The sequence below is a fragment of the Panthera tigris genome, chromosome E1 (genome assembly GCF_018350195.1).
Source record: "Panthera tigris isolate Pti1 chromosome E1, P.tigris_Pti1_mat1.1, whole genome shotgun sequence".
NCBI lineage: Eukaryota > Metazoa > Chordata > Mammalia > Carnivora > Felidae > Panthera > Panthera tigris.
This window is the reverse complement of record NC_056673.1, coordinates 28,382,182-28,408,651: the sequence shown is the minus strand read 5'-3', so window position 1 is coordinate 28,408,651 and position 26,470 is coordinate 28,382,182. Positions and strand designations below refer to the sequence as shown.

Below are 26,470 nucleotides of genomic sequence, written 5' to 3'. Positions count from 1 at the left end.
CCCTCCTCTTGCAGGTTCAAGCAGCAGCTTCACCGCTGAGGCTTGGCCAGCCCCATGGACGTCCTGTTCTACTTCAAACAACCGTTAGCAGCCACCAGGACAGTGGTTCGGGCTGCTGATTGTATGCACGTGACTTTGGGGCTGCTGGAGGAGCAGTTGCAACTCCAGGGATCCAGTTCCTTCAATGTCACTGGTACTGTGCCCCTCCACGGAGTCAGGGACTGCTCTGGCCTGAGAGGGCAGGATGCCCAGCTGGGGGTGTTGGGAGAAAGAGGGTACAGGGATGGGAGATGTGGAACAGACCAGCTCAGCAATATGAGGTAGGTTTTATACCTGAGATTCAGCTATATTACTCGCCCCAAGTCTCTTAGCTGGCCGAGGGTCAAGCCTGGATTCAAGCTGCCTCTGGGCTGGGCTTTTACTTCCCATGCTTGTAAGTGATGGAACATCTTCCAGACCCTCAGCTGCTACTCACGAGAGGGAGGAGGAAGCCATCGCACCTCTTGGTGGGTGTCCAGCTGAAGGGAAGTGACAGCCTGTCCTCTTACTCAGCTGGCAGCCAGCGGGCCAGGGCCTGGTTGGAGGCCCCCAGCAAGGGTCTTTCCCTGCAGCAGTGAGTGGGCTCCAGTCAGAGGGTTCTGGGGCTGGAGGCCACTCGGTGTGGAGTGAGGGGTGGAGGAGGGGAAGGGAGGCACCCTTGGGTCAGGGGCAGCCCCTGCACCCACTTGTTGCATTTCCCAGTGATGGTCCTTTACTTGTCACTGCACTTCTCCTCCTGGTCCCGGAGAGCACAGCCACTGGCCTGGGACAGAAGCTGAAGCTGGGGTTCCATCAGCATGTGTGGGGACAGGAAAGGTGGGCAGGGGCCTGGGTCCAGGGTCCTAGCTCCTTCCTGAGCTTAGTATAAGCATCTATATAGGGTGTGATCTATTAGTACCAGCCATTATAGTATTGTTTTTTCTACAAGAGTTAGTGTCAAAGTATCTTGCTAAATATAAAGAGTGATGTGCCTTGTTCTATGTCTATTGATCTAAATGATTTCACATTTATCAGTTTATCAATTTTCTCTTCATATGTCAATATAACAATCAATCACCTACTCATCTACCAACATCTATTTATTAATTCTTCTTCCATCTATTCAATTCTCTCTGTATTTATTATCCGTCACCTACCAACTAGGCATCTATCTGTCAGTCCTGTCATCTAGGCATCCATTGGTCCATAAATTGATCTATCAATCTGATCTATTTACCTCTTTGGAAATGCTCGTGGGGTCTCAGCCAGCCAACCTGGCTTCTCCCCTTCTCTACTCCTGGAATCCTCAGGGCCACACCAGAGACCATCCTTCTCGGGATGACAGCCACACAGCAGGTGGGGATGGGAAGGGAGGGCAGGAGAAGAGGAGACACTGTGTTAACTCCAGCAGGAGCAGTCTGCTGCCCCTGAGTCCCAGGGTGGCCCCAACATTTTGTGGGGTCCAGGAGCCCACGCCCCACACTGACCTATCTCCACACTGGGTCTGGGCCATCTCGAACCAGATTGTGCTCTTCTCCAGTGAGAGGCTGACCTCCCACCAGGGCCTGACCCTTATGTTCATGCAGTGCGGCCAGTTCATTGACCACGACTTGGACTTCACCCCTGAGCCCCCAGCTAGAGTGGCCTTCACTGTGGGGGTTGACTGTGAGAGGACCTGCACCCAGTTGCCCCCCTGCTTCCCCATCAAGTTACCCCCAGCCAGTCCCCCAGGCCCCAAATGTGGCCCCCACCCCAGGCCCTGAGCTGGAAGACTACCATGCCCTCCTTAAGAGCTGTCTATGATGTTTGAGTATCAGACCAAGGCAGGAAGCACGGCCCGGGACAGACCCTCAGTTCTGTGCGTGTTTGAGGGCAAGACTCTGGGCTGCTGTTTTTGAGAGCCTGTAGGTTCCCTTAGCTCTTGCCCTTCTCTCTTTCCTGAAGTCGTCCAAGGGCCCTGTATCTCTCACCATCTCCTGGGATCATGTGCGAGCAGGACACTATCCCTCAGGCTGAGAGGCAAGGGTGGTGTGGAACACTAGAGAAGAAAGGATGGATTCCAGGGAGCAGAGCCTCTCTGGGAATCTGGGGCGGGCGGTGGGAGAACACATATGCATACACTCCCACATTCAGCGACATTCTTGGGGCATGACGTGTGAGGGCTCCTGGCTGGCTCCTCCCTGTTGCAATCTCACCCCTTCCTCTGGCTCTGGTTCGGGAGCACCTCCTTGGGAGAATCGTCCCATATTTTCCTATCACACCTTTCGCTTTTGGCTTTTAGATCAAGCATAGCAGATAGCGTCTCAATTTAGAGTTACGTCTCTATGCGTGCATCTGTTTTCACTGAACGCCAGCTTCCTGCAACGTGTGCTGGGTTTTGTTGAACTTCGTAGTCTCCAAAGCACCAGGCATAAGCGTGCTTAGGAAATGTCGAATAAAATGGAATAAAAGAAGCACAGGCCTAAATGTCAAGAGAACTAATCCTTCCTCTCCTGCTGAGTAGTTGTCACTACCCCTCTCTGAGCCTCAATTTCCCCATTGGTAAAATGGGGATCTAAGGCCTTACCCGTTCCTAACCTTTCATGACTCTACCATACAAAGTGCTAAGGCTGCTCAGACTGACCTGACTAGTACTGCGAGCAGCACTAGTCTGGGTGAGTCAGGGAGGGCTTCCTAGAGGAGGGGATTTTCGCCCAAGGTTTTGAAGCAGGTGGGGGATGATCGAGAGGAGTGAGCTTGCTCTTCAGGGGCCCCCGTGTCAGTGGCTCCGCTTCCACCTGAGATCCCATCCAGTGACCCCCGCATCAGGGACCAGAGTGACTGGATCCCCTTCTTCCGTTCAGCGCCCTCATGCCCCCCAAACAGGAACCAAGTCCAAAACCAGCTCAGCGCGCTCACTTCCTTCTCAGATGCCAGCATGGTGTATGGCAGCGAGGTCTCCCTCGCCCTGCAGCTCTGCAACCAGACCAATCACCTGGGGCTGCTGGCCATCAGCACCTGCTTCAGTGACAACGGCTGGGCCCGGCTCCCCTTCGACAACCTGTGTGATGACCCCTACCTCCTCACCAACCCCTCCCTGTGCGCCCCCTGCTCCCCGGCAGGTCAGCCCCAAGCAGCCTACTGAAGAGTATGTTAAATAAGACCTTGTACAAAAGGTTTAGTTCAAAGGCAGCGGATGACTGTGTGTAAGGCCCACCTTCAGGAATTTGCTTTCCTTCCTGGCCTCTAGGAGAAGCTGTGGCTGCAGGAACAGGCTTCTCGTTCTCTTTCCCTGGGGCCCCTGGGGAGAGCGGTCTGACACCAAGGGCACAGCTGGGGAAAGGTCCAGCCCTCAGCAGGGAATGTGCCGATGGATACAGTTCATGGGATGGGTGGGTTCACAGTCCCAAGGCCAAGGTTCCCAGAGTCATGTGGGTCCCTCGGCCAGCCGTGGTCTCGCTGACTTACAGAATAGAATCCTCAGGCCCGAGTCCAGAAGCTGCTCCATGCTTTCCCACCCTGCCTGAATCTGTTCCGGTAACGGGGATCTGAGACCCACAGTCCCCCTGCTCCTGACCCATTGTGCTGGAGCGGAGGGTGGCAGTCAGTGAGGAAGTTCATAGCACAGTTGAGGAGACGGAGGTCTGGCCAGGCCGGGGAGCCTGGCCCAGGTCACATAGTTCTACCACCTCTTTCTAGTCCCCAGAGCTCTGTCTGCTTCAGCAGAAAGACACTTCTCTGGGAAGGGCTGTGGTGACTCTGAACTCGGGGTTTTCAAGGGGACTGTCGACCATCTGAAACCCCCAAACTGGCAGCAATGCATACCCTGTTTATGCGGGAGCACACCCGGTGGGCTATGCAGCTGAGACGCCTGACTCCCCCGTGGAGTGGAGACACCCTGCTCCAGGAGGCCCGGAAGACCGTGGAGGCCACGGTCCACGTGGGGAGTCCTGGGTCCCAGCATCCCTGAGAAGACAATCTGGCCTGAGACACCATTTGAGGGAGTGGCTCCCACTTCCCCTAATGCATCCTTTGGGGAAGTGCCTCAAATCAGCTAGGTCTGGGTGGTTGGGAGTGTACCTGAGATCCCACCTGTACCCCAAACTGTGCCACTAACTGGCCGTGTGTGACACCGTCCTTGTCATCCAGCTATCTGGGCTTCAGGAGCTTCACCAGCCAATGGGAAATAAACATTTCCACTTTTGACATGATGGCAATAAGGAATTAATATGTCTGAGCAGCCCTTCGGAAAGCGGAAGTTTTGTCCAAAGGCAAGGGGATGGGGTGGGCGGCCTCTAAGGTTATGTTCCTCCGGTCTTCTCTTGTAGATCATCACCTACTGAGACTTTCTGCCCCTGGTTCTGGGCGAGGCCCAGGCTCCCCCCGGGAGAAAACCCTGGGGCCCTACCGGGGGTCTTGCTCCAATGTGGACCATCGTGCGGCCAGTGTCTTCACCCTGGCCTTCCGCTTTGGTCACACCATGCTCCAGCCCTTCATGTTTCGCTTGGACAGCCAGTACCGTGCCTCAGCACCCAACTCATGTGTCCCTCTTAGGACTAGCTTCTTTGCCAGCTGGCGAATCGTGCATGAAGGTGACCAAGTTTTAAGAGCAGATGGGAGTGGGGGTGGGGCCAAGCTTAGTGCCAGGAGGCCAGGCTGCTGCTCAGGCCCCTGCTAATCATCTCCCCAGAGCAGTGAAAACAAGGCGGGTGCCACCAAGACCCTCGGTCCTGGGCATCCCATCCCCTCAGGGATCAGAGGATTTCCAAAAATCCTCATGTCTGACTGGTGGCTTGCGGGCCTCACAGGAGCTTGTCTTCTGCTCCTTCTTTAAGAAGTGGGGGTCACTACTTTCTCTGCCAGCCCCAGCACACTTCGAGTCTACCCAGGCCTTTGTTTCCGGATACAAACATTATAGAATACAAGCGACCAGCTTGTCCAGCTCTGAGCTAACTTGGCGTCACGCGATGACCCCAGGGCTCCCCAGAGGCTGATCTAGTGTGTGCTGTTCACGTTCCCCACCACCAGGTGGCATCAACCTCATCATCCCAGGCCTCATGGCCACCCCTGCCACGCTGAACCCTCAAGATTCCGTGTGAGTGGACGAGCTGCGGGACCGGCTCTTTTGTCAAGTGAAGAGGATCGGGCTGGACCTGGTGGCTCTCGACACGCAACGCAGCCGGGACCACACCGCGGCCTCCCGGGTCAGGGGGCTGCCCGTCCCTCCTCCCAGGCTTTGGCCTCGGGTTGCTGCTGCTGGTGGTGAGCGGGTTTCAGAGAAGACCCTTGGTGCATCCTTTCTGACTGCCACTGTCTAGGCGATGTTCTGTGGTCGAGAAGCATGCGAGGCCACGCTTCATGTGGTAAAGCATCCCTGGGACCAGCCTTTGGCCATCCTGTCCTATCTTCTCCAGCCACTGTACGGCCTCTGGCTGTAGATTCACAGCACGGCCAGGACTTGGACACAGGAGTGGACAAAGCAGTTCAGGAATTTCCGGGTAAACAGTAGATCCAAAGGGCAGGGAAGAACAGCTCCATTCCCCACTTACCCAGGCGAGCTCCAAGGAGGAAGACTCAGGTTCCAGAGATACAGAAACTGATTCCTGCTCTAAGCGCAGAAAGGCCAAGAGCCCCAGAGGCAGGAACAGTTGGAGTAAAATTAAGACAGCCTCGGCTGTTTTGTGACGACACAAAAATCCCAGGAAAGAAGAAAAATTCATCCCGGAAAAGAAGAAAACGTAGGCACTCTGCTAGGAATTTTCATGGATATTAATCATTTAGTTCTGCCAATGACCTTGAGAAGCAACGATTACAGCCATTTTTATAGATGAGGAAATAATCTCAAAGATATCTAGTAATTTTCTGAAGGCCACATAACTAGGAAGTAGTAAAATTTGAATCAAGTTCAAAATTTCTTTCTTCCCCTTGTTTAAGCTACAATGTTAGGGGAAGGCTTTGGTCACTACCTTGCTCCCCTCTCCCTCCCCTGAACTCCCTACTTTTTTGTCCAAATGCAACCCAAAGCCCCATCTGCTTTGGCTAATCTTTGGCCGTGTATGACGGAGTGGGGGCAGTCTCTACTGCACCTAACACAGCACTTGGCGGGCACACAGCAGGCACCCAGGAACCTGAGTTTCTTTCCTCCTTACACGCGGGTGCTATTGACAACTAAAGAGCTATGGGCGCACCCTGATGGAGAACTGAGATTGCTAGCCCCCGGCCCCCACCCAAGGGCCACACAGTTTTTGTGCCCCCACCCCCCATACCCTTTCCTCCAAGCTGTCCCAGAAATATTCTCCAGATACTAGCTCTGACAGTCTCCTCCATTCCAAACACCAAACCTGGAGTTGGAAGATATTGTTTGAACTCCACTTAATGGTGGAGTGACCTTAAAAAAGTCACAGTTGGGGGCGCCTGGGTGGCTCGGTTAGGCATCTGATTTCGGCTCAGGTCATGATCTCATGATTCCTGGATTCGAGCCCCGTGTAGGGCTCTGTGCTCACAGTTCAGAGCCTGGAGCCTGCTTCGGATTCTGTGTCTCCCTCTCTCTGCCCCTCCCACACTTGTGCTCTGTCTCTGTCTCTCAAAATGAGATAAATAAATGTTAAAAACATTCATTTTTAAATTTTTAAAAAATGTTTACTTTTGAGAGAAAGAGAAAGAATGTGAGCAGGGCGAAGGGGCAGAGAGAGAGAGGGAGACAGAATCTGAAACAGATTCCAGGCTCTGAGCTGTTAGCACAGAGCCCGACCCGGGGCTCGAACTCACGAACCACGAGATCATGACCTGAGCCGATGTTGGATGCTTAACCAACTGAAGCACCCAGGCACCCCCATAAAATTTTTTTAAAAGTCACAGTTGCTCAAGCAAATATCCATTGATACAATGGGGATTACAAAATGCCTCACAAAGGTATTGTGAGGATCAGAAGAGATGATCACATAACTGTGCTTAGTGAGGTAAAACATTGCATCATTTTCCTTTGCTCAGCTGGAAGGTGGTGTTTGTGAGTTGTTCAATGGACAATATTGGGCAAGCATTTCTTCAAGATTGGGCCAAACCTCTCTCGTATCTTGCTGGTCCCCACCCCATCATCGGGCTTGGTTCTATTGTGGGATCCTAATAGCAGAGAAATCAGTATGGCTGGTCTTTGGAAATTTCTGAGCAGCTGAAAACAAATTTTAAAGCAACTTTATCGAGACATAATTAGCACATCCCAAAAATCACCCATATGAAATATATGATTCGATGACTTTATCAATGACTTCAGTAAATTTAGAGTTGTGCATTGTTGTTTTTGTTTTGTTTTTGTTTTTGTTTTGCCTGTTAAGGTCTTTGGCCCATTGATCTCCATTGCTAATGTCAGAACATTTTCATCACTCACAAAGAAACCTTATAATAACAGTCCCTCCCCATCCCCACTCCAGCCCCTGACAATCACTGATCATCTTTCTATCTTTACATAATTGGCTATTTTGGGTCTTTCGTGTAAATGGAATCATAGCATGTGTTCCTTTTCTGAGTAGATTAACCACATTTCATTTCTTGGTTTGTTCACTTATTTACTTCTTCACTCATTCCTGCTACAAACCTGATTAAGTCTTTTATGTTCTAGGTCCTATCTTATTTGCACCTAATTGATGTGCCTGAGCCCAATAAATCATATCCCTGTGGTTATGAGTGTTGGATTACTACAGCTTCTTACGTTAGGACACACTCACAAAGCCTGGTTGTCTACTTGCTTTGAAAATTAAAGCGCAGTGGTTCGACATTTGGAAGGTTCGGGCCTCTTCTGTCAGCAGGGATCTTGTCCTGCCTAACATTTCCGGACCACAGAGCTCTCTCAGGAGAAACTGGAGAAGTAGAAGCTAAAGGGAAGTCAGACTGAATCCGCTTCTGCCCCTTTCCCTACAGGGCACAACGCTCGGAGGCGCTTCTGTGGGCTTTCCCAGCCCCGGAATCTGGCACAGCTTAGCCAGGTGCTGCAAAACCCGGATTTGGCAAGGAAGCTCCTGAATCTGTATGGGACACCCGACAATACTGATGTCTGGATTGGGGCCATTGCAGAGCCTCTTTCGCCAGGGGCCCAAGTGGGGCCTCTTCTGGCTTCTCTTTTTGAAAACCAGTTCACAAGAGCCTGAAATGGTGACAGGTAAGTGACCCTACCCTAAAGAGACCAGCCCCAGAGGCAGGGCAGAAAAGCACTAGCATTTCAAGTCTCAGCAAGGGGGAAAGTGCCTTTTTTTTAGATTCATTTTTTTTCCAAGTTCACAGGGTCTAAGACCAGGAGGCTCCTCTGGGGAGAGACTGGTCAGAGGGAGAGAGACAGTGGGCCAGGCAAGGCTGATATTGCCTGAGCTACGGACATCTTTAACCCATGAGATGACTGGTCAGCCTCGCTCTTCCTGGCTAGTGGATCCCAGAAAACATGGACAGAAAGGGCTAAATCTGGTTTCCTTCCTAAACTTATGGTTAAACACTTGACTTATTTGGATTTGGTATCCACCTGCGTTTAAATCCAGTCCTGGCCGCTAAATTACTGTGCATTTATACTGGGCAATTTACTTGACCGCTGAACCTGTTTCTTCGTCTATAAAATGGGAATAATACCTATTTCACAGGAATTCTGGAGAAGTGAATGAAATGATGTGAAGCACCTGGCATGCAATGGGTGCCCATCCTGTTAATTCCTCCCTACCACACGAGGCCCTGAGCCAGGTTTCCTGGTCTGGAATTGCGTATGACCATACTGGTATCCCCACCATTTCGAGGGACATCTTCAGGGCCAACACTTACCCCCAGGGCTTTGTAAGCTGCACCGCATCCCCAAGTTGGATCCGTCAGCCTGGCAAGGCTAATGAGGCCTCTGCAGGTAAGGGGGGGGGGGGGCTCCTCCAACAGCCCTGGGTGGGGCCAGGCTTCCACATCCTTCCCTGGACCAGATGGCTGAGACCCTTTAGGCCTCTCAGCAGAGACAACAAAACTCGTCACTAGGGACAGGGTACTCTCCCCTAGTGGCTTCCCGGTATGCTAGTTTCTGGACTGTTAATCCAAGGCTCAGGACTTTGGGGGCAATTGGGAAGTGTCGAATCAACCCCAGCCCAGTCATCAACACCCCGACACAGCTCCATGTCTGCACACCCAGCAAGTTCCACACTGGCCCACTTGTGCTGCTTCCGCAGGAGCCCATTCCACGTCTGCAGCCTCGGACACAGGATCACGTAGGGAAGACCACAAGGCTACCTTCTCCCCCGGAGCAAGCACGCCTGCTGACGCTTTTGCTGGCTATGGCTCAGGGCTGGTTCTGTGGCTGGGAGTCACGGCTGGGGCTCCCAGCAGCAGTGAACCCTCCCACCTTGGGAACCTCTTAGGTAGAAGGTCAGGCATCAGCTCTGGGTGAAAGGAGGTCTTGAGGCCCAGGCAGGAAGAGTCATCTGAACGATTTCCAGCTTCTTTTTTCTATTTCCCAGCCTGTCCCCCACACCTGCCCATGGCTGCAGGCCACCCCACACCTGGTCCTGGCCATCCCACAATCCTCTGCTGGAGCCTGCAGGCTGGGCAGCACGCTCTGCTCGTACCAATAAAGGACGGCTGGGGGGCAGGAGCTGGTTTCTGAGTTAGGCTGGGGAGGGCATGACATTTGGGCTTTGCTCCAAATGTCTAGAAGGAGCACAGCCAGGACACCGGTGGCACTAACCCCTAAGGCTCTCCTGCGGGCTCACATAAGAGAACCGAAAGAGACACTATGGATAGGAAAGGGTAGAAAAGGGGAAAATTCAGAACACCTTGGCCACACCAGCAACCTGAGCAGAAAACCAGCCAACACATCAGTCAATATACAAAGTTTTTATGTACAAGAAAACACAATAAAGGTACTACCCAGCTAGCAGAAAGGACTGGGCACTGCCTTTAGCCTTCATTTACTCCAGAAATAAGCTGTATCTCCAAACACAACAAGCCCAAGCAGCAAGCCCAGGCTACCCTGGAAAGAGGAGGCTGAGGCTCTCGGGCCAGGAATTCAAGATATCTCTCACCTTTCTTTAGCCTCCATTGTTCTTTTTACATTTTTTTTTATTTAAGTAGGCTTCACGCCCAGCACAGAGCCCAATGCGGGGCTCGAACTCACGACTGTGAGACCAAGACCTGAGGTGAGAGATGAAGAGTCAGACGCTGAACCGACCGACCGCGCCGCCCCGGTGCGCCTCGAACCTCCATCTGTAATGCAGGCTGCAGACCAGGAGTTGCCTGCGGCTCTCCGCTGGGAGACGGTGAGACAAGCCAGAAAAGAGGCCGTGTTGAGGACTGAGCTAACTGTGGGGTCACCCCAAACGGAGCTAAACCAATAAGTCTGCCTTGGGGTGACTCCCACTTGCAGTAAATGAAATATGAAGAGGGGGACCATAGGGTCTCCAGCTTTATTGCTTCGCAGCAGGGAGGAGACCCTGCTGAAGACCAGGCAGAGGCACCGGCCTGGGATTTTCTCAGCTTTTCTGGTTCTCGGCAGGTCAATGGGGTCAGCAGTCAGAAGGACGAAGGTAGGGGGACACCAGCGTTAGCCATCACGCATCTTGTCCTCTTGCCCAGGGGCCAGTGCAGCAGTGCGCTAGGACGCCATGGTTCCCGAAGGGCTCACCAGGTCCTGGGGAAGGCTTTCTCGGGCCTCCTGCATGCGGCGCCGGGCGCGACGGAAGGCCTCTGCGAGGGGAGCAAGTATAGCAGTCAGCTGCCACGCTGTGGGGGGGAGCGTGGCTGCTGCTGGTGCTGGGTGGCCGGCTGCGGGGGGCAGGGGGACCTACCCAGCACGCTGTGAACGGAACTCTGCTGGCTGAATCCCTCCAGACGGTCCAGCACACTCCGCATCCTTTTCCGGAGGAAACTGGACTCCATGAAGGCCCTGCACACAAACCCACCACACGGCCACAGCTGCTCTCCAGCCCTCAGGGGTAAGGCTCCCCGAGGCAGAGGCCAGGGTTACTCACCTGGATTGCTGCAGACAGTGCAGGCGGAAGGTGACGCTGCCTGTGGTCTCAGTGCGGAACCCAAAGCGGCTCAGACGCTCTCCCTGTGGTGTGCAGTTAAGACAGCGTCAGGCTTCTGTGGCTTCTAGATCCCAGGAGCACGCTGGCCTCACCCCCATCCTTACTCCCATTCTCGGAGAGAATGGGGAAACCTCATTCCAGCACCCAGACTCCATCATCTCAAGGCTAACACTGGGCTCCCAACCGTACATGAGGGGACATTCCAACCTCCCTGGAGAATAGCAGCCTTATAAGCGGCCTGCCAATCCTCTCCACCTTCGATTACTGAAGCCTCCGTGATGGGCTGGAAGGAGGGGCCAGTAACTCTGACGGGACCAGGGGAATCTCTGAGTATACTCATTTCCAGAGATCTCCTAGGATAGGAGATTTCCTAGGATCTCCTATGTCTGTACCTGGTTCAAGATGTGGCCATGACCTCCAGCTTAAACCACAGGCAGGAAGGGACTAAGTAATAATGATGCAATTAAGGGGCCTTAACCCTGATCCCACCTTCTCCAGAAGAGACAGGAACCTAAGCTCCCAGCATGAAGTCTGCCTAGAGACAAAAGTGACCTTGAAGGTTCCCGGTATCCGCACGTAGGAGAGGTCCTCCAGTTCCAGAGAGCCGCCAATGAAAAACCTCCTCAGCTCAGCCACCGTGCCAAGTTCCATGGGTCTCCACGTGGAGACTGTCAGGGTGTGAGAGCCTATGCAGAAAGGACAATGGGGCCACAGCCAGAAAGGGCATGTGGTCTCTCACTGACCCCCAGCAATGACACAGGCCTACCAACCACGAAAACACCTGACCTCTGGTGAAGGTTATCATGGGGGCTTGGGGCACCTGTTTGGAAATCAATCAGCTAGAAATTAAAAGCTCTGCCAGTTGTTACTTGCATACCCAGGTCAAGTTTCTTAACCCCCATGATCTCCATTCTCCTCACTAGTAAAACGGAAACGGTATAGCGCCTACACATGGTATACAATGGTATAGCGACCTCGCAGAGAGGTCGGCAGAATGAAACGAGACGCGCTTCGTGCAATGCCTGACAACAGAAGACAGTGGCTATTACTTCAAAATGAATGCTGATCCATCCAATACATGTGTGCCGAGAGCCCACCCTGCCTGAGCCGGTCCCTCAAGGCCGAGAGTCAAATCAGCGGAGCTCGGAGCGGACGCCACAGATGCTCAGGCTGCTCTACTTTGCGGTTACTTGCAATTTCACTCAGTTGTCTCTAACAGAGCGGGGGAAATTCCTCAAAACGAGCAAGGAATATTGCAAGTTAAATGCGTCTAATTCCTAACCGTCCCTACTTCTCACTGGAAGCGATGGAATCTTTTGGAAGTGTTAGTCTCGCTCCTAGGAGCTGGGGCACAGAGGCCACGTGGAGGGCAGGGACAAGAGGTCACCTGGGGTGGCGGGCAGCACCACAGCCCCGTAGCCTTCCACGCGATACCTCTGCCAGAAGTCCAGTGAGAGGACCTCACAGTAGAGCACAGGCCACTCTGGGAGAGCATCTGGGAGACATGAGAGAAGCAGCAGGTCACAGGAGGCCTTCACCAAGAGAGGGTACCACCAGAGGAGATGCCGGGCCCAGGATCTACTGAGCTACTCACCAGCAGATTCGTCTTCATGGAGGAAGGAGGCCTCAAATGTGAATGGGTAGGAGAAGTAAGCCACCTTATCCTAAAAAAGAGAAGTTTTATTTTATACTCGGTGTCATGGGATAGGCTAGGCCTCAACGGGAACTTGTTCTCTCTGTGGCCGATGACATACCTTCACGAGGGAAAAACTCTCACTCAAGATAGGAAATAAGAGGCTGAGAGGGGAGGGGACGCCCAAATACAGGCTGCTACCATCCACAGAAAGACAGAGAGGGAGCCCCTGGACCAGGCAGCCCTGCAGAGCCCACAGAGAAGGGCCAGAGCCAACTCTGAATCCTCCCCAGTCCTGATAATCTTCGGAGTCCTGTTCCCCTCCAGATACCCCTCTTGTTTTCCATACCAGTCCCAGGGATTTGGTGGCACAGGTCTGTGTTATTCCTGAGAGCTGCTGGAATGCTGGGCTTGACCAATCTGAAAGCCAAGGGGCATATATACAGTCAGTTGACCTGGGAGGAAGGCAAGTGGTTGAGAAAAAGACAAAGTTCCTTTATCGGTTCATTCACTCACACACTCAGTCATTCACTTAACATTTACTGAGTGTCTCCTATGTGCTATGACCCATCACTGGGGAGAGAAAAGATCCCTGTCTCTCATGGAACTGACATTCCAGTTGGCAGGGGAAACACAACAAACCAGCCAACAAGAGGCTATTGGGTAGTGACAGATGCTCTGCTAAAAATAAAACAGGCTCATTTAGACTGGATGGTGAGGGAGGACCTCTCAAAGGTGACACTTTGGCTGAGACCTAAACTCGGAAGAACCATTCGTGCAAAGATAGACAGAAAGGTTTCAGACAAAGGAAATGATCCCCAATAGGCCCTAAGGTGGAAATGAACTTGGCATGTTCAAGAACAGAAAGTCTGACTGGAATTCTGTGAGGGAGAGATAGGCAGGGGCCAGTTCATTCAGGCTCTGGAGCTTGGTTTTTACACTAAGTGGGAGGGGAAGCTGTTGGGGTTTAAAGCCGAAGAGAGACACAGCTAGCTTCCATTTTCAAAGCCATGTGGCTGTGGCGCCTGTGGCAGATGAGGTATAAAGGAAGCAGCAGGGTAAGTAAGAAAGTTAATGCATTGGCCACGGCAGAAGATGAGAGATGCAGGTGGCTTGGTCTAGGGTGCTCGAGAGAGCAGATGTTCAGGACATCTTTTGAAGACAAAGCTGACAGAACTGCTGATAGAATGACGGGCTGCAAGGAGCTAGAGAAAGTGAGGAATTCAGGGTGTCTCCTGGGTTTTCGGCACCAGCAACTAAGTAAATGACATGGCCATGTCCCTTAGGGAAGGGACTCTTTCCCTAAGATGGGGGAAGACCATGAAGGCAGGTTTGATGCAGGAAGGAGAATCAAGAGTCCTCTGGGTCATGCTAAGCAGAAATGACAAAGAGGTAGCTGGATATGAGCCTGGAGCTCGGGGGAAAGGCCAAGGCTAGAGAGAAATCTGGGGGGTCTGAGACGCCATTACAAGTCATGGATGGATGGGACCACCTAGAAAGGCTGTAAAGACAGAATAACAGAAGGCCCAGGCCCAGCCATGGACACTCTAATGCTTTAAGACCAACAGATGACCAAACAACCAAGGGGACTGACGAGCCACCTACAAGAAAGAAGAGAGAAGTGTGGAGCCAGAAGCCTAAAGGAGTTTCAGTGAGGAAATGCAAGCTGGGCCACGAGCTTCTGAGAGGTCATGTAGGGTGAATGCACAGAGGTCACCACAGGATTTGACAACTTGGAAGTGATCTATGACTTTGAAAAAGACAATAACTATTTCTTTGAAAAAAGGTGGGAAGGAGGCCTGACTGAATTCCTCTAGAAAATTGTCAGAATGGGTATAAAAGAGACTTATGAAAATTACTTACTAGTGGTTGGCAATTCCACAAAGAAGTGCACATAGAGATTGTCATACTCGTAGCCTTGGGCTGAAACTAAGAAAACAAGAAATGATTTCAGCTCATTCTCCTATCACCCTTAGCACCCGACTCAGTCCTGAAAGGCCTACACACTTCAGGAAGCAAGTCCCTGGAGGGCCAGGAACTCTCTGCGTTTCCAGGAAAGACTCAGGACTGAGTTTCCCAAGTAGTGCAGACAACCTGGTGCGTCCACTGCGGCTACAGGAGCTACTTCGCAGCTCTACGGGGCCCCTGCCCAAGCATCAAGGGATCTCTGTCTGGCAAGGCACTTACCTACCTCTCCGTTTACAAAGAGCCGGAGGGCACCTGGGGCAGTCTAAGGTGGAGAGAAGCGGGAAAAGATCAGGGCATCTGGGGGAGTCAGCACTTCTCCTCCAGCCCGTCCACGAACCCCAGGAAGACCTGACACCGGCCGCCAGATCTGGGTGCGTCACTATTGCGCTTCCTCCCTACCCTGCCACTCCACAGATCGGTTTCCTTCATTTCTAAAATTTGTAACAGAAAAGAAAGCACATAATTTAAAGGGTGAGGAGGGCAATGAAGTATGGAGAGTTTACAGGAATAGCCAAGGGAAGCAACAACCGCCGCCCTTCGCCATACAGGGTTGGGGGGCGCAGCTGGACACCCCTGTTCCCTTTCGACCCCTGGTCAAGGAAGGAGGGAGCTCACTTTTTGAATTACTTGTGTTTTCTTATCTAACTTTTTAACACTGCCCGTCTACTGTTAATGCAATATAAAAATAACGAATTGGTTTGGGGAGAGAGGGAGACTGCTGGGTAATCCTGTGCTTGTTTCCTGACCTAGGAATGGAACTCCCGGAATAAAGAAGACAAAGAACAGGACCACAGAATGACTGACATAAACTATTTTGTTTTGGTTGTTTAAGAGCTAAATTATTTGACAAACAGAAATGATTCCCCTTCCCTCTCCATGGGGCATCTTAGGAAAAATATCCACATGAAGAATGAGGAAGACATTTTTCTTCCCTACATTTATTTTTAAAAACAATTATAAAGGAACACCTGCATGTGTTAACCACTGATAAAAACGTAAAACTACTAAGTTTAGGGAATGCAAAATAAACATTCCTGACGTACCCCTCTCACCACCCAACCCCCACCCCAGAGAAAGCAATCCATAGCACGTGTGCCCTTTTAGAACCTTTTCCCTGACATTTTCTTTTTCATTAATGGTTCTGTCAATATGCTGTATTTCAAAACACGTAACAAGAACTGTGCTCTACATGCTATCCTCTGACTTCCTTCTGGCATAAAGAATATGTCCTTTAAGAAACGTGCTATTACTCAGCCACAGTCCGAATGCCCTGGCCAAACCCAGCTCGTGGTGCTGCGGGCAGCCACGCTACTCACCATCTCAAAGTCAGTGCCCACCAGGCTGCTGAGATATTCCTTGTGGCGGCCGTAGAGCTGAGGAAACAAACCACATGAAAACTAAAGATGCAGCCCCAGCCAGGCCATGGGTCAGGTCTGAATGGGTGGGAGAAAAGAAGCTGTGGCAGGAAATGCCGCAGAGAGCTGGAGGCCTAAGCATCCAAGCCACTGACTTTTAAATTAAATTAAATTTTTTGAGAGAGAGAGACGAGGGAGAGAGAGAGAGCGAGCGAGCGTGCACATGAACAGGGGCGGGGGGAAGGGGCAGAAGGAGAGGGAGAGGGAGAGAGAGAATCTTAAGCAGGCGCCACATCCAACGTGAAGCCCGACGTGGGGATCGATCTCACACCCGCGAGATCATGACCTGAGCCGAAATGAAGAATCAGACGCTTAACTGACTGAGCCACCCAGGCACCCCAAACACTACTATCACTGACATTTTAAAGTGAAGCACAGAGGCTCTGGAGTCTGCTGGTCTGGGACCAAATCCTGGCTTTTGCACTTACAAGCCCATGACCTTGGGCAGACTTCTTAGCTTTTCAATCTCAGTCTCCTCATTTATAAAATGGTAATAATAAAAGTATTCACCTCAAAGGGTTGTAGTATTGTCTAAATGAAATAAAGCATGTGAGGGGCCTAGCAAAGCTTGGCAAACACTCAAAATAAATAGTCATTGTTATCATGTTATGTGATCAAAAACTTGTGGCTGACACTCAGCAGTGCTTCCCATGTAAGAAAGACTGCAACTGCGCACATCAACCTCGGACGTGGGCTCAGCTCCTGGGCACCAAGGCTCGTCCCCGCGCTCGGAATGAACTCGCTCTTACATCCTTGAACACACGTTGCTCCCGCTCCTCTTCCTCTGGCTGTGCGAGGGAGGACACGTTGTCGATAGTATACTTCCACAGCTCCTGCTTCTCCCCCTCGGTCTCAATTCTGTCAGGTCAAACCACAAAAAGACCAACTCTCACCAACGATGAAAAAGGCCAAATGATGAGGAGAGAGAAACAAAGCGGAAGAGCAGAAAGGGCATCAGAGTGGACACAGAGTATAGGTCCGGGGCCCCTTTCTGCCTCACAGTCACGGGGAAGCCCTAAAGCACAACTTCCCTGGCACCCGGTTCTCTCACCCGAAAAAACAGACAGGTAGGTTTAGGTCATTTCTAATTTATTGTCCTGTTATTGTAAGACATGGAGGCAGGAATAGCCAGCCCAGAGGAGGAGATGTGGCTGAGCTCCCCTCGCCCTGTTCAGGCCGGTCCCTTCATGCAGCGGCACCGAGGATTATTTTCACTTAACTACACCACCGAAGTTATCCCTTTCAAACTGGTATAGCTGCACGCTTTCTGAGAACGGGGTCCCCACGATCCTATGAGTCTATCAGAAAACAGAATACGAACCATTGCCTGGGAATAAGGAAATCAGAGAAGATGAAGGACTTCTCAGAATCCCAACTAGGGGCCAGAAGTGAAGCCAAGGGAAGGAATGCCAGTCTCCACTCTCCCTTACTTCTTTCCCTCACCTGTAGGGTCCTTTGAGGCCGGTGAAGTCAGGTTTTACTGTGATCACACCATTGCTGTCCACCTTCAGAGTACAGAGGACATGTTCATACTTCTTATAGCCAAGCCTAGATACCAGAAAATCAACACCCAGGTTCAGGACCACTGGTCCCACCTCCAGAGAGAGGAAGACATAGTCAGCCCACGTCAGGCGAGAGGACAGAAGCTATAGCGAGAACTGTCATAGTACCTTCTTCTGAGTACAACTAAGAAGTAAAAGAGGAAAAAGTCCCTCCCTCCCACATACCCCAGGATGACTGTAACAGGTAGGTGATGGTTAGCGAGGGAAGAGGAGGAGAATCTGAGCTGGGGGGTGAGAGGCTTCACTCACTTTCCATAGGGCCCCAGGTCTGCCATGATGTACATTGTCTGAAGAGGGGTGTTGATGACATGGTTGTTCCTGACAAATTCTTCTGATGGTTCCCAGATGACAATTCGCGACTTGAGGATGCCGCCCTCCCTGGGAGACACCACAGGAAGGGTCACTTCCCTGGCACCTCCTAACGAGCCTAAAGGAGGAATCTAGGGGAGCACACCCAGGGAGGACCTACTGCAGAATGGGAAGCTCGAGTGGGTGAACATATCCGGATATTGGCCTGGAAGGACTACAAAGCCCCCCCCCACCCCCACTCCTTCCCCCATACAGATTTGCACTCACATCCCTCGCCTGTCCTGCCGTCGCCGCCTGACATTTGCCATTCGCTCAACCAAGAACGATGGCACCTCCCGGGCTGCGGTGGTCATTTTCTGACAGTGCTAGGAGAAGAGAGCAGCCCTGTGTGATCCATCTGGTCAGGGCCACATGGGATCAGGTACTGAAGGCAAGCCTTCCTTCTGAAACCTCATCTGGGACCCGAATCTAACAGTCACACCTCACAACTGTATGTGTCAGTGGAGGAGAGCAGTAGCACAAACATGGCACAGAAGATTCCTACCATGCCTTGGTTTGCTCCAAGATTTTAGCAGCATATCAACCTTCAGAAATGAGTTTCTTTATGATAATATTAAAAGGAGTCTACAATCTCTGAGTACACACCAACAAAAAGTTGGGCGAGTGTGCCTGGTAGCTGTTGACATTACCAGGTACTTGGAAGATGCCAAATGGGATACAAAGTATCGCGTGAAAAGTCCCTTGCATGGGTAATTCAGCACTAAGTGTAATGTCATTTACTTTTCTAAAATAGAAAACCCAAATTTTATACGCTACCAACCCAGAGCCTTCCTAACATAAGCACCAATCTTTCAAAAACATTCATTTAATACCTGCTCCTTGCAGAGCTACAAGGTCATAGACAAAAATCAGAAAATACAGGCTCCACTCTCAAGGAGCTTAACATTTCCAGGGAAGAAAGAACATGTCCTACAGGGACGAACATGTAAAGCAAGTCCACAAGGGTACGTGAGCCGCTCCCGAGGGCTGTACTGAATCCCTCTTCAAACCCACAGACTCAGAGTTGTGGCTGCATCCCCTGATGAGTTTTATCTAGATGGTTCAGGACTCCACCCACCTGTGTCATCTCATGATGAACGGAGGAAGTCCAGCCCAGGGGCTGCTTCCCTCGGGTCCGTAGTCTGCAAGCCTATCATTAGACACACTACCAGCTTCCCCGGGCCCTCTAGCAGGTGGAGAAGGAGCAGCCACACCACCCGAAAACTGTGCCCACTGTCCAGCTTGGCTGCCAGCAGCACGAGGCAGTTCCTACATAGGCTGTCTGTTGCCCCTTAACAGGCTTCTGGCTTAACATACAGAACCCGGTGAGACCCAGAAGCTAGGGGAGGAAAAGGAGAAGGAAGCCATGGGACCCCAGAAAAAAACAATACCTCCTCCACATTGGTGTATCTATCAGAGTCAGTGTAGGTAAAAATTCGTCGGTTCTTCCTGCCACCCGAAGCCTCCAGCTTCAGGATCTCTTGACGGTACTGATGATCCAAAGGGTTCTGACAGGCCGCTTCATTTCGGTACAGATCCACTTCAAACTGAGGTAACCAGGACACAGAGATGTACTGAGAATATGTCAAACTTTTGTCCCTGTAACTGTTTAGTCAAATCAGTTCTATAGAGTTAATGCTATTTGGGGTGCGTGGGTGGCTCAGTCGGTTAAGCGACCGACTTGAGCTCAGGTCATGATCTCGCGGATCGTGGGTTCAAGCCCCGCATCAGGCTCTGTGCTGACAGCTCAGAGCCTGGAGCCTGCTTCAGATTTTGTGTCTCCCACTCTCTCTGCCCCTCCCCAACTCACACTCTGTCTCTCTCTCTCCCTCAAAAACTAAATAAACATTAAAAAGAAATTTAATTATAGAGTTAATGTTATTTGACATGTTTTCATAGCCAATTTCCATTTATCTGAATTAATGCAGGGCAAGCGATCCAAGAATGTTAGATCTAAAAGGAACCAGAGTGATGGTCTAATCCAACTTTGCTGTTACAGATGGCAGATTTCACCCAGAGGTGAAAAGTGCCTTACCCAGGATCATAAAACAGGGTAGCGTTGGTCACTATGTTATACTGCCCTTTAAACACATCAGGGGAATGTATAAACTGCTATAACTTTCTGGAAATTAGACAATATGTGTCAAGAATCTTTCCCTGCTACCAGCCAGGTGGAGGTAGACCAGGTAGAAGTAGGTAAGTGACACTGGCTTACCTGGCTAAAGAGCTTCTCCTGCCACCCAATCACGACCTCTTCCTCTTCCTCTTCCTCTGAGCGGTGTCCACCTCCAAAGACCACAGAGTGAGTCAAACGTCTGAGTCAAATCAGCACCACTTCTTGCTCTGTGATTGGTTATTACTGAAGTCCCTGCTCTAATATTTGCCACAAAACCAGCTGGAGTTTGGGGATTTATTAAGCACTCACTCTAAACAAAGGTTAGAGAGGCTGTGGATATATGTAGAAGCCAGGATTAGGACCCAAGAAGTTTTAATTACTACTTTAATTTGAATAAAAGGAAGTCGTGGCTCCCAGGAATTACTTAATCTAATTCAGTGTCAGGAGTCAAATTTAGATATGGGCTGAATACCTCTTCCTCAATCCCAATTGTCTACATTTGCTAGATAGGAACCCTGGTGTTTTTACCTTTACTGTTCCTGAAACCATATATCTAGAACCACAAGCCCTATAACCTTTAGGAGACCAAGTGCCAGAAGAGAGGAGGAAAGGTGAGTATTTAAAGAACCAAATTGAATACACTCGTAGCTGAGTATGCCTTTTTCAGAGACACATGCTTCACAACCCACCAGCCCACCCTTGCCCAAGAATATATCTGAACAAAAACAACAAAAGCAGAGAGATTAGTGATTTAACACAAACACACTGTCCTCTCTTCCTCACTCTTCTGGCTTCCAAGATAAGGTAAACTGCAAGACACCAGTTGATGTTAACATGTTCCCTTTTCAAGCAGATGCCAATTAAGAATTATTTTTAAATAGTGTGTATGTGTGTGTGATATAGATATAGGTATAGATATATGTAAAACTTAAAGTTATTTTTAGGGGCGCCTGGGTGGCTCAATCAGTTGAGCATCCGACTTCGGCTCAGGTCATGATGTCACAGCTCGTGAGTTTGAGCCCCGCATCAGATTCTGTGCTGACAGCTTGGAGCCTGGACCTGCTTCAGATTCTGTGTCTCCCTCTCTCTCTGCCCCTAACCCACTCGCATTCTGTCTCAAAAATAAATAAACATTAAAAAAGTTTTTTTAAGTTGTTTTTAAAAGCGTGTGTATATATAATATACACATATATTAGGAATTTGGGGCATATTTTCTCTTAGAAAAAAATGCCACAAGCAGTATTTAGGTTTCTAGGCAGATTTATAACATATCTAAGGTATAATCTTTGTTATTTTACTACATTTGACCACAATTCGGATCAACTCCTGATGGCAAGAATCAGGTCTTACTCAATTTCCATACACAACATAATGGAGCAATTAAAACTGCTTGGGATCAAATCCTTGCTTCAACATTTACCGACCGTGTGACCGTGTGACCGTGGGCAAGGAACTCAACCTCTCTATGCCTTTTCTTAGACTACAGAACCGGGTCTACTAGGTCTTAAAAGGTTACTACCGCCCCAGGCCCTTCCCCAGATCTCCAAAGGGTCGCATCACCACCAAACACCCACTGGCAGTTGGGTGAGGCCTAAAAGTGGCCAAGTCTATGAGGTCCTTCCCAGGCTGGGCAGCAGGCTGGTAACGGAGGAAGTTGCTTGATGTGATTCTTTGCAGGTGGACTCTGTCAGGAAAAGAAAAGCCCGAAATACTGATTACAAGACATACAACCTGGAGATGAACAAAGAGCAAAGATGGGGGGGGGGGAACCAAAAGAAAGAAGAGGGCGGGGCTACCAAGGTGGGCCTGGTGCACCTGAGCGCGGCCCGGGATCCTAAGGGAAAGAGTGCCGATTAGAGAGTGTATTGGGTACACAGAGCTCCGAGGAATTTGAGAAGGGCAGAGACTTGAGAGGGCTTGGACAGGTCTGGAAGTTGTGAGTGGAGAGGGTTGAGGGTAGTGAGGGAGACGCGAGGAGACCAGAAAGGCAGAGATCAGGATTGAAAGCGGAAGTGGGCACTCAGCAAACAAGTGAGGTTCAGGCTCGAATTATTTGAGAGTATAAAAGCACAGGGCTCTGGGACGATGCGACTACCGGAGACGCAAGTTGCGCACGGGGTCCCGGGAGCGATACACAGCCTCCCCGGTGTCAGTGCTCCAAACTGTCTCCGCCATGACAGCTGCGACTCGTCGCGACAGCGCCGGAAAGCGCACAGCCCCCAGTTCCCCTGGCAACGGAGACGCGGTGTTTGGGAGGCGACGGAGGTGCTGCGCGCGCAACCTACGGTTCCTGGCACGGCCCCGCAGGCGAGCGACCGGAGCTGGCGGGACCCTGCCGGAGCTATTGGGTGCGGTCAGGTTGCGGTACCTCTGGATCATGTGCGTGCGACCTTATCGCATGTACGTGCGACAAAGCTCGTTCACACCCAGGACCGGATTTGGTGCCCTTTACAAGTGAGAAAACTAAGGCAGCACCATCGACTCCTTTCACAATGGTGAAATGGTGATTCCGAAATGGTGATGGAGATTCAGACCCAGGTGACCTGAGTCCTCGACTCGACTTGTCTTATCACGCCACACTGCCTTCCACTGATGCTCGAAAACTTTGACCTGAAAATCGGTGAACGTGATTCAGAATGCACCCATTCTTTCAGGGAAGGCGTTGGCACTTATTCAGACATGAAAATATATTCTTGGAAGAAAACAAAAAAAGTGTCAGAAGAGTTATTAGTCCTTGAATTGGTATTCCCTGAGCCGGAGAAAGAAGGAACAAGGAAGCTAACAGTAAGGAAGGAATATTTGTTATTATTGAACAGTTTTTTCCCCTGAATGTGTTGGTTCCGGATATTTAAACCATCTTAAGAAATTGCACTAGCCTCCTGAAAAGCCAACAAAGTGCTATTCGAAAGTCATGTTTCATTGGCCATCAAAGCAAGACACACCATTATATGGAGTATGGCTCTCTGGCACCTTGAGGTATATCAACAGTTACCGAACTCTGACATTTGCTACTCCCCCAACAGAGTAAGCAATTGTCCCCTGAACTCAGCAATCTCTTGCCAGTTTGATTATATGGCTTTGGGAGCCCTGGGCAACCTAGCTGCTGTTGTGTAACACCGAGGACTTAACCATAATAATAGCACCATTTATTTAGCATCCAGTACAGCCTGGGTGCTTTGTTTGCATTGTCCCTAATCCTCATAGAAACCCCTTAAGTAGGGTTACTCCCATTTAAAGGATGACATTAGGGAAGGCCAGGGTTTAAAAGGCTTATTAAGATTGAACTCTAGTAAATGGTGAAGGAGCTGGGATTCCAGCCCAGGTCTGTCTTTTGAAGCCTGAACACCTTCCAGTCTGCCTTGCAGCCTCTCACCCACCATTTTATTTCATAAGAGCACACAGTTTCCAATGTGAGAAATAATTATTTCAACAGATGAAACTGGAGGCAGAATTCTAGCTCTTAAGAAATGGTCTAATTTTTCCTTTTAAAGTTGTAAATAGACAACACTATGCCACATGAACAACAAATGATAAAGGTGGAGGATGCATCAAGAGTTTAGTTTATTGGGGCACCTGGGTGGCTCAGTTGGTTAAGTGCCTGACTTTGGCTCAGGTCGTGATCTCACAATTTGTGAGTTTGAGACCCGTATCAGGCTCGTGTGCACTGACAGCTCAGAGCCTGGAGCCTGCTTTGTATTCTGTGTGTGTGTGTGTGTGTGTGTGTGTGTGTGTGTGTGTGCCTCCTGCCCTGCCTGTGTGTGCTCTCTCTCTCTCTCTCTCTCTCAAAAACAAACGTTAAAAAAAAAAAAAGTTTAGTTTGCAACCAAATCAAACTTATAGCCAAGTCAATCTGACATAATTATAAGCAAAATAGGAACTGTACCACATGGTATGGAAACATAAGTTATTGTATAAGTAACTATAAATGAATTATTTTTATACTGGTAAGCCAGATTTTTGTATTTTCTCTTTGTTTACTGGTATCTATATATCAGGATTCTTAAACCTGGGGTCTATGACTGAGGCTCAATGGGTCTATTAAGTCTTTCCCTAGAATTTTGTGGCATGCATTTTCTGGAACAAGTTCATGGCTTTTATCAGATTCTGAAAGGAGTTTGTACTGTGATATCAAGAATGGTGTGCTTCCCACTACACATATATACTGACATCTTGTTAAGAGTCAAAAGTTTGGGTTGTATTGGATAAAGGACAAAATCTCTTGAACCATCACCAGCAACCCTACCACCCTCATCTGGATGGCTCAGAGTTGACATTTACTGTGTTCTCCCTAAAATAACACCATCATGTGGAGAAACTGGTGTAGAAAGCATTTGTACAAACCATCATGAAGGGCAAATATTGCCTTCATATCACATATTTATAAACCAAGACATTAATTAAATTTTTCACATTCTTATGACAAGGAAGCACAGAACCTGGGCTTATATTAAAGGTGTTCTGACTCCAGTCTGTGGGCTTTTCTTTGCATTTTGATTTTTTTAATGTTTATTTTTGAGAGAGAGAGAGAGAGGCAGAGAGAGAGGGAGACACAGAATCCAAAGCAGGCTGCAGGCTCTGAGCCGTCAGCACGGAGTTTGGGCTCTCCTTTGAATTGTGCTGTTTCCTTATATCTACTCCTGCCCCAACCCCTTCCCTAATTTTTTCATTACAAAACCAGTGAGCCACATCAGAACAGTCCAACACTGTCCCTTTCCCCTCCCCAACTTGTACTTTATAGCTTACTTGGGCTCTCCTTACTCCTTACTTAATAAGACTTTAGGAAAGCATGAAAGGAAGAACATTATTATAGTTCTTCAAAAACTTGTCTCGGTCCCCCAGTGTCCATGCTGTGTGCCTAATAAATATCCCTCAAACTCACCAGTCCCAGGAAGAGATCCTCCTGAATGAAACAACCTTAGGAGGCGTAATAGGATTGATTTCTGCTTTATTCTCTTTTTCTCCAACTTTGAAGATGGAGGAAGGGGCCATGAAATGTAGACATGCCAATTATAAAATTGTTTTAATGTTTATTTTATTTTTAAGAGAGACAGAGCATGAGCAGGGGATGGGCAGAGAGAGAGAGGGAGACACAGAATCCGAAGCAGGCTCCAGGCTCTATGCCGTCAGCACAGAGCCCAATGCAGGGCTTGAACCCACAAACCGCGAGATTGTGACCTGAGCCGAAAGTGGACACTCAACCTTCTGAGCCACCCAGGTGCCCCTAAACATGCCAATTATAAATCAGAGATTGTCAGATTAGATAAAAAGTAAAATCCAACTATATGCTGCCTACAAGGAACCCACTTTAAATAAAAAGATAGTTTAAAAGTTAAAGGATGGAAAAAGATATACCATACAAATATTAAAAGAAAGCTGGAATGGTTATATTAGTAACAGGCAAATAGACTTAAAAATGAGGAATATTAGCAGAGATAAAGAGGTGTATTTTATAAATTTAATTATATATTGATAAATGCAATTCATCAAGAAGACATAAACCTAAATGTTTATATACTTAATAACAGAACTTCAAAGTACATAAAGCAAGAAATTAATAGAAATGAAAGGAGAAATAGGAAAATCCACAATTACAGTTAGAGGTATAACATATTTTCTTAGTAGATGATAAAATATGTGGGGAGAAAATCAGTAAGCTTATAGAAGGCCTAAACAACATCATCAACCAATTTGACTTAATTGACATTTGTAGAACATTTCAGTCTACAGCAGAATGTACATTCTTTTCAAATGCACATGGAACATTGACTAAGACCATTTCTGGGCTATAAAACAAGTCCTAGTAAATTTTAAAAGATTGAAATCATACGAAATACATTCCAAGACCAAAATAGAATCAAAAGCAGAAAGAGATCCAGAAAATTCCAAGTAATTGATATTTAACTTCTAAATAATTTTTCAAGAAGAAGTCATATTGGAAATTAGGAAAGACCTTAAGATTCTCTCTCTCTCTCTCTCTCTCTCTCTCTCTCTCTCTCTATATATATATATATATATATATATATATATATATATATATTTCTGTCTCTCCCCCTTCTGCCCCTCTGCCCCTCTCCCGGCGCGCTCTCTCTCTCTCTCTCATAAGTAAGTTAATTAATTAATTAATTAATTAATCCACCTTGCAGGAAGGTGGACAAATGAGAAACTTCCAGTTATAAGAAGAGTAAGTACTAGGGATGTAATGTATGACATGATGACTATAGTTAACACTGCTATATATTATATAGGGAAGTTGTTAGGAGAGTAAATCCTAAGAGTTCTCATCACAAAGTAAAATTTCTTTTTCTTTCCTTTTTATTGTATCTATATGAGATGATGGATGTTAACTAAACCTGTTGTGGTAATCATTTCACAATATATGTAAATCAAACCAC

The 26,470-nt window shown here is 49.1% G+C and overlaps 2 protein-coding genes across 3 annotated transcripts; one reads left to right on the top strand and one right to left on the bottom strand.

Moving 5' to 3' along the window:
* The first annotated feature begins 54 nt into the window (after nt 1-54).
* Nucleotides 55-15,497, top strand: EPX (eosinophil peroxidase). The gene is given in 11 exon segments (XM_042965449.1): nt 55-193; nt 553-613; nt 1,457-1,736; nt 2,801-3,119; nt 3,777-3,937; nt 4,326-4,364; nt 4,367-4,589; nt 5,026-5,189; nt 5,192-5,201; nt 7,912-8,149; nt 15,388-15,497. Coding segments are annotated over 10 exon segments (1,623 nt in total). The 3' UTR covers nt 8,139-8,149; nt 15,388-15,497.
* On the bottom strand, nt 9,829-22,269 carry MKS1 (MKS transition zone complex subunit 1). Of its 2 annotated transcripts, XM_007086714.3 has the most exons (18): nt 22,174-22,269; nt 21,653-21,762; nt 20,178-20,248; nt 19,354-19,509; nt 18,191-18,288; nt 17,864-17,992; nt 17,496-17,600; nt 16,802-16,910; nt 15,954-16,010; nt 14,857-14,899; nt 14,533-14,598; nt 13,019-13,089; nt 12,631-12,700; nt 12,424-12,531; nt 11,589-11,722; nt 10,977-11,059; nt 10,794-10,891; nt 9,829-10,692 (listed from the first exon to the last, which is right to left on the bottom strand). In XM_007086714.3, the coding sequence occupies exons 1-18, from the start codon at nt 22,251-22,253 to the stop codon at nt 10,601-10,603; spliced, it is 1,680 nt and encodes a 559-aa protein (XP_007086776.2). In that variant the 5' UTR covers nt 22,254-22,269; the 3' UTR covers nt 9,829-10,600. The 2 variants fall into 2 exon arrangements, with proteins under 2 accessions (XP_007086776.2, XP_042822876.1); XM_042966942.1 differs by lacking the exons at nt 18,191-18,288; nt 20,178-20,248; nt 21,653-21,762; nt 22,174-22,269 and having other exon boundaries at nt 19,354-19,446.
* Between the last annotated feature and the right edge of the window lie 4,201 nt (nt 22,270-26,470).